Genomic DNA, 9342 nt, shown 5'->3' with positions numbered 1-9342 from the left:
AAAGAGTGTAGTTTGATTTAAACATTATTTCTAGCCCGTGTTAAAAAGGGTTTTAATTTGTATCCCGTGGCTCATGCAGCGAACCCCCATTTGCGGCAGCCTCGCTCTGGAGGCTTTTGGGGAGTGAGAAAGTCCTATTCTGTAAAAAAATTAGTGTGGGTGTTTTTTTTTTTTCTTTCCTGGGCTGCGTTTTTATTTGTGCTTTGCAGGTAGATGGAGGCTGGTGCAGCATCTCCTGTGTTTATAGCTGCCGTTCCCAGTGTTCCCAGCTGTCAGGGGTTGTCAACTCACTGCGACCTCCCTCATCTGGATATCTTCTTCCCTTGGTAGCTCTTAGGAGTAGAATATGTTTATTCATCCTAGAAACGCAGAAGGAAAAGGTTATAGCTCGTTATTTCCTTCGCAAAGTCGTTTTTAATAGCTGACGTCAATAGATATCCGACTGACTGACAAACCCTCCCTGCTCTTTTCATTGTGCCGTCTTCTCCCGGGGGTTCTGAAGGTCAAATTTGAGTCAGGAGCGTGACTGAGTAATGCCCTTGCCTTGATACCATCGCTTGCCTCTCCCCTAAAAGCTGATTTATTTTTTTCTTTACCCCGACCGCAAGGATTCTGGAGCCTGAAGCGTTTCCTTCCACCTGAGGAATTGGTACTCCGAGGGGGGCAGCAGCTTTTTGCGAGGTGCTCGGCGGTGGAGGCAGCCCCCGCGGGAAATGCCACCCTCCTCCGCTCTCTTGGTGGGATGGGTGATGTCATCTGAGCCACCCATCCTGGGGAAATTTGGCTTATTCCAACTTGGCTTTGTGACTTTATGGTCTTTAAACAGGGGAAAATAAAAAAACAAACCAAAAAGCCCCCAAAAAGCTGGGGGTGGGAGGAGGGTGCTGAGATCTTTGCAGCCAGTCTCTTGTGGTCTTGGAGAGCGGGCTGGGATGCTGAACGTGGGAGCGTGGAGGGCAGGAGAGCTGGGATGGTCCTAACTTCTCCGGTGTTTTATTTCTCTCCCAATTTCAGGTGGATGAAATTTATCACGATGAGTCCTTGGGCGTTCACATCAACATCGTGCTGGTCAGGATGATCATGGTGGGATACCGCCAGGTAAATACCGTGCTCGGACGTGGCATGGAAGAGATGCCATCTGGGCTGGCCTCTGCTTTTCGGCAGCTTTCCCAGCTTGAGCCGTGCCTGGTGAGGGAAGGGAGGCTGTCGAAATGCAATGGAGATAGAACAGGGAGCTCCTGCTTCTCTCAGGGCCAGCAAACATGCAGCAATACCGTGGCTGAATATCTCATCACCGTAATATTTAGCACTTGGGTAAGCCCTGGCTTGGAAAAATGTGGCCGTTTGGGTCAGCCATCGAAGCCGAAGTGCTGAGTGTGCTGAGCAGGGATGAATTTAAACCCTCCTCTGGCTGGTTTCAGGGGCATGAATGTCTGGAGAGCCCCATAGCTGTCCATCCAGGCCCAGGGCAAAGAGAGGTCCCTGCAACCAGCCTTTATCTTCTTACTCTGGGGTGTGGGAAAAACCACGGGAGGCTTCTTCAGGAGCTCGAGGGTGGCAGCAGGTGATGGGACGAAGGCAACTTCCCAAGTTGATAGGAGCTCTGTTAGCAAGGAGAAGCCAAAAGCTGGATCTCCTACGTGCCAGCCCTGGGAGGCTTCGCTCTCGGGTGGCTTGGGCACAGTCGCAAAAAGTGCAAGAAGGTTTCATGAGGTTTCTCAGGTGGTGTTTAGTTCTCAAGGCTTGTTTGAGTGCAGCAGCTGGAAGATTTTCATGAAAATGATGTGATTTGTTGTATTTTTGGCCATAAGCCCTTATCCTGCATTAAATGTTCTAGCGAGGGTATGAGTGATTCAGCATGGTGATGTCTCTGTGTGTGGTCCACAGATAAAAACCATTAGGTCTTGGGAAAAAACCCTGTTTGTTACAGAAACCAAAGTACTAAGGGCAGAATGAGAGACCCAGGGATGAGCAGATGTTTGAATCCAGCCAAGATCTCAGTCTGACGCTTCCTGAGCAAGTCCTCCTGCACCTTCTTGGCTCCTACCTTGTGCTTTGTAGGATAGAACCTGTTTTTAAATAAAAACAGACACAAGATGCTTTGCAGACACCAAATGGAGTATGGTTGCTCCTAATGATGGAGAAGCACCGCTTAGGAGTCTTTCCAGCCCTAAAACTCTTGGGAGGTTCCTTCTCCTCCACTAACTTACCCATCTTCTTTTTTTTTTTTCCTTCTCCAAATTCTTTACCCAGTCAGTCAGTCTGATAGAACGTGGGAACCCGTCGCGGAGCTTGGAGCAGGTCTGCCGCTGGGCTCACTCGCAGCAACGCTCCGACCCAGATCACGCTGAGTACCACGATCACGCTGTGTTCCTCACCAGGCAAGATTTTGGTCCTGCAGGTATGCAAGGTACTGTATTTATCTTGATCAGGTATGTGCAGTTTGCTGGGGGAAAGCCAGTGAGGGGATTTCTTGGATCCACAGTCAGTTTCTTGGCCACCAAGGTCCAGGAAAAGGTTATAAAAATTGGTATTTTTTTCTGGAGTAGAAGAAGTTAATCCAGAGCATCGATGTGAACACACAAAAAACCCACATCTTTATTCATTCTGCCCTTACTTAGATTTCATGCACCAGTCCTTTGCTTGTCCCAAAGTGCCTTAAAAAGTTTTAAAATTACCTTAAAAAGACGGAATACTGCAGGGAGCTTCATGGGGCTAGCCAATCCTTTCTGTCCTCCAGAGGACCTTTAAAATCTGGTTTTATGGGGATCGGTATTGCTTAGGACTTGGAATGTGGGAGTGTTGAGTAAATCTTGGCCTTGCTGCAGGCTGAAGGAGCAATGGCAATAGTGCTCTCACCTTCTTGGTGCAGAGTCTGTGCTGACATAGTCTGAGAAGTTAGAGACCTAGGCAAAAAAAAATATTAAAAAACCCCAAAAAGCATTGCAGGAGAAACTTCTGGTGTTTCACAGCCTGATTAGAAAAGCAGATGCTTCGGTGTCATCACAAGAGGTGACTTCTCCCAGTCCTTCTGAGCCCGCTGCCTTCCAGCTGCCATCTCCTCCTTCCCATGCGGGTGGCAAGGTCTGGAATTCCCATCAGGAGGCTCCATTTGCTGCCATGAACATCCTGGTAACATCACACTGATTTGTAGCCTGAGCCCGTCTGAGAGGAAGGAGAAGTGAAGGAGTCCTGTCCTCACATCGATGGCTCCCCCGAAAAGGGTCTCCCCGCAGCAGAGGATGAAGAGCAGGAGATAGCCAACTTGACCATGCCGTGGGCCGTCAATGAGCAGAGCTTGGGTTGCGCTGACAGCATTCCCTGCCAAACCATTGACCTTCCTCATCTGGAATCCCGGACAAACCAGAAATACCAGCTTTTGTTTAGTTTTTCTAGACCCTTCCTGGCAAAGTGACTGTGTCCAAAGGTTTTGGCGAGAGGACTTTTTTGGCATGTTGGCGGAAGGAGGAGACTTGCTGGACCTCCACTTGGTGGGGAGTTGTGAGGTCGATGGAGTCGCCCCACTCCAGCTCCTGCCCCTTTGCCCTGTACATCTGGCTCCCTGCTCTTTGCATGTTTCTGGGATGGATGTTTGCTTTCCTCAGAAGTCTCCGTGGCTGCCGTGTCCTTGTCTGGCTGTGTTGCATGGCAAAAGCTGCAGGTGCTCCTCACCTACCGGGAACTGCCCTCTCATTGGGCTGCTGGCCTAGGAACACTTCACTTATTCTTGCCTCCTTTCCTCAAAACAAGGTTGGTTTAGATCTCTGTCACCCCTCTTTAGCTCAGGGTGACATGGAGTGAAGGACCAGACTGTGGCACCTCCGATGTTTGCTTATGGCATATGTTCACTGGTAGCATCTAAGCGGCTTCCTGAGATGATGGCAAATGCCTCCTGGCTTCTTCAGCCACTGCTGTAGGGTATGTAGAAACACAGAATAATTAAGGTTGGAAAAGACCTCCGAGATCATCTAGTCCAACCATCAACCGAACACTGCCACGTGAGGTTGGGAAACATCTGCCGAAGGCAGAGCTGGTCCTGCCCTGAAGACTCTATGGCCTAAATCAACGAGCCAGGAGAAAGGAAGCCTTTGAGGATGAAGTGTGTGATTGTTTGAAGTCCTCAATGTCATGGGAACCTGGGAACAAAGCCTAAATGTCAAGCCCTTGTTTAGCTTGGTGCCTCATTGCTCCTTACAGTTGTGTGCCCAGTTAGCAACAGAGGTGTTAATTATAAATAATTAAACACTTATAGTCCTCTTAACCATCACCACGTCCCCACCAGACGTGGCTCGTACCTCCTGCCCTGTGGCGTCACCTCACCTTGGCCAGTAAACCAGGAAGTTATTAATTGCTGCTGCAGAAGCCCCATCTAAATGAGGAGAGGGTGACGTGTTCCTCTGCAGCGACAAGCTTTCTGGCTGAAGGACGTTTTTGCCCAGACTTAATTAGTTGCCCAGTAATCACCCACGGTTGGTCTGTGTGAAAGGCCAGAGAGGCCGAAAGCAGGGAGGACATGTCTGTGCAGAAGAATAAAGTCAATTTGCAGGAAGCAAGAGACTGGCTGGTGTCTTGCCAGTGGGGTGAGGACACGCCGCTCCTCCTGGTAAGCATTTGCAGGCTAATCTAGTCTGTATCAATTAAATATTTTCCAGGTAGTTACTTCTTGCCATTGTTCTCCCATGCAGAACCCTTCTTCCAGTTCTCATTGGGGTCTTCGCTGTGAGAGACCAGTGGCTGCCTTCCTGAGCACCTAGCTGTTCCTGTTCCGTGGTCCCACCTCCTGGTAACACCTGTGGATGTCTGACTAGACACCCAGAGCTTCTTTGGGGGACGTTTGCCCTGTTTTCATCCTAGACAAAATACATTTTTAATGGAAAACCCTTTGCATCTTCATTCTTTTTCATGTGGGAAGTTTCGTGGGAGGAAAAACAATTCCAGTCTTTTAAAATGGGTTATCCAGGATTCGACTCGTTATTGCATGGTCAAACCCAATTATCTGGTCTCTTTCTCAAGCTCTTAATTAGACCTGTTACGTTTTGCTTTCCTTCTGACTGCAGTGCCCATTGAGCACATCATCCCTCTGCTCTCTTTTCTTCAGGTGTTTTAGTTTGAATAATCTTGGAGTTCATTGCAGAATGTCTTGGTGCCCGCTCGGATGTGGGGAAGATGAAGAACAAGCACTTCCCCTAGTAAATAAAATGCAGAGCATGTTAAATTGAAGCTGCTTTGAGAAGATCCTTGTCACTGCAGGGGTTTCTCTGAGGAACTGTGGTGCTTTGCAGGCAGAAGCAAAGTCGCTCTGCGTGTGTTGAAAATCAGATATTTATTTACTTTGCCCAGCAACTTGGCTTCGCCCAACCTCTTTCACTTGGAGCACAGGCAGAAATGCATCCGTCGCTTCCCACAAAACACTGCGTGAGCGTGACTGAACCTTCAAAGGTTCATGTCCAGGCTTGAAAAATTAAATTATTATGATGAGAGAAGTTTCCTTTAGTCGTTCCAGCATGAGCAAAATCTCTGATCAATGGAAGTATCAAGGGAAATGCTTGCCCCATACCTTTGTTTTTTGCTTTCATCTCTTGTCCTTGGTTGGTACCTCTCTGAGCATCCCTCCTCTGGCATCCCTATCCCCAGGGTAGAGGCACTCAGCATGATCCTGCCCTGCTTTTCCCTCTTGGAGCCGTAAATAACTCATCTCCTTCCCCTGGATGCCAAAAAAGGGTCAGTCTTCAATTTAAAAAAAAAAAATTTGAAAAAAACCCCCAATTTGCAAAGCAAATTCTAGGAGGTGCCAAGGAATTAGTTGAATCGGGCAGGAATGACATGAAGGTGGAAAAATAAAATAAGAACAGAGATGGTGCATCGCTGGATGGGTGGGGAGGGGGGTTGAAAGGTTTCCCTGCCCACAGCTGTCCCACTGCACTGACTTGATCGAGGCTGGGAGGTGCTGGGGAGGTGCATGGTTCTCCCCAGCTCGGTCTGGCGGGGGGGTTGCCCCCCTGCCTGGGGACTGGTGGGGGGTTGCACATGCAGGGGTGCATGGCAGGGAGTGAGTCTGTATTTTCAGCAAGGCTCCAGGGGACGCCCTGCAGCTTTTCATTCTCTGTCTTCCTTTGTTGTTATTACTCTTTTTTCCAATGAAGAAGAAGGCGGGGGATGCCGTTGCTGGGCTGGGAGGTAGTGGTCACCATTAAAGCACCCACAGGTCCCTTTGCTGCCCTCTTGCCACTCCGGGTGCCTCAGCAAGAAAGCAAGCCCTTCTTGTTGCAGCAAAGCCAGGCTGTCCTGGTTTTTTATTTTATTTTTAAAAATTTACACATTTTTTTAATTTTCCATTTACAGCAACACCACCCCACCAAAGGTTTTCTCTCCCCTTTCTTCCTCTCTCCTCCTTTCTCGCTCCAGGCTACGCGCCAGTGACGGGGATGTGCCACCCGCTCCGCAGCTGCACCCTCAACCATGAAGACGGCTTCTCCTCGGCGTTTGTTGTCGCCCATGAGACTGGCCACGTGTAAGTCACGACGGGCAGAGCTGGCTGTCCCCTTTCGGGGGACAAGCAGCGTGGTGGCGGCGTTGCCCCTTCCTTCGCTTAAAAGGGACTTTCTGCCAGGCTGGCGTAAAACCCACTGGGAACTTGACTTTACACCGGCTTTTCCCACCAGGTTGGGGATGGAGCACGATGGCCAAGGCAACCGCTGCGCCGATGAGACCAGCATGGGCAGCATCATGGCACCGCTGGTCCAGGCTGCCTTCCACCGCTACCACTGGTCCCGCTGCAGCAAGCAGGAGCTCAGCCGCTACATCCAGTAAGTCAGTCAGAACCGAGAAGGGATTGGGTGTCCCTCCAGACGGGCGCGACTGCCCGCAGTCTGTCCCCACCAGCATGAAGCAAGCAGTCGCCAAGTCCCCGTTTGGATTGCTAGTTTTGGCCAGAATAGCAAAAATGGGTCCTTCGGGAGGTTATTTTCCCTTTTTTTTCTCCTAACAGCTTTGGTTCCTTGCACAAGTCTCAGTGGGTTTTGGGCTGGAGCCTGATGAAAACTGGAGATGGCAACAGAGAGATGGTTTGCGGAAGCTCTGCTCTGTTAGAGTCCAGATCCAGTTCTCAAATATTTTTGCCATTTGCTTTGGGCAGCCCAGGTGCTTTCCACTTTAGGCTACCAAATGATCTGTGTAGAAACAGGGCAGGAGCTTTCTGTGCCTTGAGGCCAAGAATAGTAATAGGAAGGCGGGTGGCAGTGGTGGAGGCACCCACTAGCACGAAGGGTGCTGCAGGCAGCAGAAGGGTCCTTGGCTTTGGGGGCCAGTGTCAAGATAACTCCAATTTCTCGATACCCAAATTTGGAGAGAGGGCTGGAGCCAAAGGATGGGGCGAGGGAGGGAAGTCCTCCATGCCTGACTCTACTTTTCCCCTGCCTGGCATCCCTCCAGCTCCTACGACTGTCTCTTGGATGACCCCTTCGAGCACCAGTGGCCCACCTTACCTGAGCTGCCGGGCATCAACTACTCCATGGACGAGCAGTGCCGCTTTGACTTCGGCGTGGGCTACAAAACGTGCACAGCGGTGAGTTATGGGTCTGCACGGCCTCATTGCTCCCCACCCCTTGCCCCCGGGATTCCCAACTGGGCGCTGCAGGGGTGAGGAGGAGGGGTAGGACCTCCTCACTGCTGTCTCAGCGGAGCTCCTTCTGTGCCTCCTCTGCCAGTTCCGCACCTTTGACCCCTGCAAGCAGCTGTGGTGCAGCCACCCAGACAACCCCTACTTCTGCAAGACCAAGAAGGGACCACCCTTGGATGGGACCGAGTGTTCTCCAGGCAAGGTAGGGGCTGGTCCTGCCTGCCCCCTCCTTGGGAGGGGGACAGGGACACTGTTGATGGCAGCAGTTGCTTGGGTACCTGGTTTTTAGCTGGCATTAGACCTTATTTTCTCCAGTTTGTGCTCAGGTGAGGACTTGGCTTTTACGTTCTCAGCTGCTTTTCTGCAGACAAGTAGGACTCGTTTTGGCACCTGGCGAAAGAGTGATGACATCACTGCACATCCCACCTCGTGATGTCATCAGGCTTTTACTTTAGGCTCTCTTTCGCAGTATGAAGGCATGGATACATTGGAAAAGCTGCTGGCCCATAGAATGTTTTTTTGGGATATAAGGGACCTTTAAAGGTCATCTGGTCCAACCCTCCTGCAGCAAGCAGAACCGTGGAGGTTTTGGGTGGTTCTTTGCTGGGGGATGCCTGGGCGTGAAGCATCCAATGGCTTTTTCGTGAGGTTCTGCATAAATCCCAGTAGCCTCGCTGAAAGCGCAGCCTCTTCATTCTCTTGAATGACTGTTTGCCCAGTATCTTCCCAAACAAAGGCTTTTGGAAACGTGGTACAGATGTGCTGCACATCATGCGGGCTCCAGGGGACTGCAGCATCTGGACTTGGGAAGTCCCACAGGCTGGTCAGCTGTGGAGCTTGCCCCTTTTTCTCCTCTCTTCCAGTGGTGCTTCAAGGGTCACTGCATCTGGAAGACATCGGAGCAGCCTTACGGCCAGGATGGCAGCTGGAGCTCCTGGTCCAAATTCGGCTCCTGCTCCAGGACCTGTGGGGGAGGTGTGCGCTCGCGCAGCCGGAGCTGTGACAACCCGCCGTAAGTTTTGACCGGGGGTGACGTCTGCTCCTCTGTGAGCTGTGGAATGACATCTCACATCTCCTTGGCGCTCTTTTAACCCACCCACTTTTGGTTTTCCAGCCCAGCATACGGCGGGCGTCACTGCCCTGGAGCCACCTACGAGTACCAAGTATGCAATGCCGAGGAGTGCCCGGGGCCCTACCAGGATTTCCGTGCCCAGCAGTGCTCCAAGCGCAACTCCTACTACACCCACCAGAACGGAAAGCACTCCTGGCTTCCCTATGAGCATCATGACGGTGAGTGGCAGCACGTCCGAGGGAAGGAGCGGTAGCCAGACTAGAGCAGGGTCGATTTAGATAAGACATGAGAAAGAAGGTCTTTGCTATGAGAATGGTGAGCAACTGGGATGGGCTGGCTGGAGGATCTGTGGATGCCTCATCTCTGGAAGCGTTCTCTGAGCAACCTGACCCAGGTAAAGGTATCCCTGCTCACTGCAGGGGGGTAGGACTAGGTGACCTTTAAAGGTCCCTTCCAACCCAGACCATTCCATGATTCTAGGATCAGCCCATGCTGACCCTCTAAACCTCTAAACCTGCCCTGGCTAGATGTTCCTTGTTCAGACAACCAAGCATCCTGCATTGCGGCATCATGTAGCCGAGATAGGTTTGTATTTTCAGTCGCCCTAACATATTTCCACAACCTCTTTTCTCCCCGCCCCGCCCCCTTTATG

General features: G+C 51.0%; 1 protein-coding gene across 1 annotated transcript in view; it reads left to right on the top strand.

The window, feature by feature from the left end:
• ADAMTS14 (ADAM metallopeptidase with thrombospondin type 1 motif, 14) overlaps nt 1-9342 on the top strand; it is a gene marked incomplete at both ends in the record, with an annotated part of 25278 nt that overhangs the window by 12074 nt on the left and 3862 nt on the right. The window contains 8 exons of the mRNA XM_009875239.1: nt 1015-1098; nt 2254-2410; nt 6406-6511; nt 6663-6806; nt 7432-7564; nt 7707-7820; nt 8482-8630; nt 8733-8937. Coding sequence (XP_009873541.1) covers nt 1015-1098; nt 2254-2410; nt 6406-6511; nt 6663-6806; nt 7432-7564; nt 7707-7820; nt 8482-8630; nt 8733-8937 — 1092 coding nt within the window. The remainder of the gene's footprint in view (nt 1-1014; nt 1099-2253; nt 2411-6405; nt 6512-6662; nt 6807-7431; nt 7565-7706; nt 7821-8481; nt 8631-8732; nt 8938-9342) is intronic.

Source organism: Apaloderma vittatum, unplaced genomic scaffold, assembly GCF_000703405.1.
Source record: "Apaloderma vittatum isolate BGI_N311 unplaced genomic scaffold, ASM70340v1 scaffold23068, whole genome shotgun sequence".
NCBI lineage: Eukaryota > Metazoa > Chordata > Aves > Trogoniformes > Trogonidae > Apaloderma > Apaloderma vittatum.
This window is presented reverse-complemented; position numbering and strand designations above follow the sequence as displayed.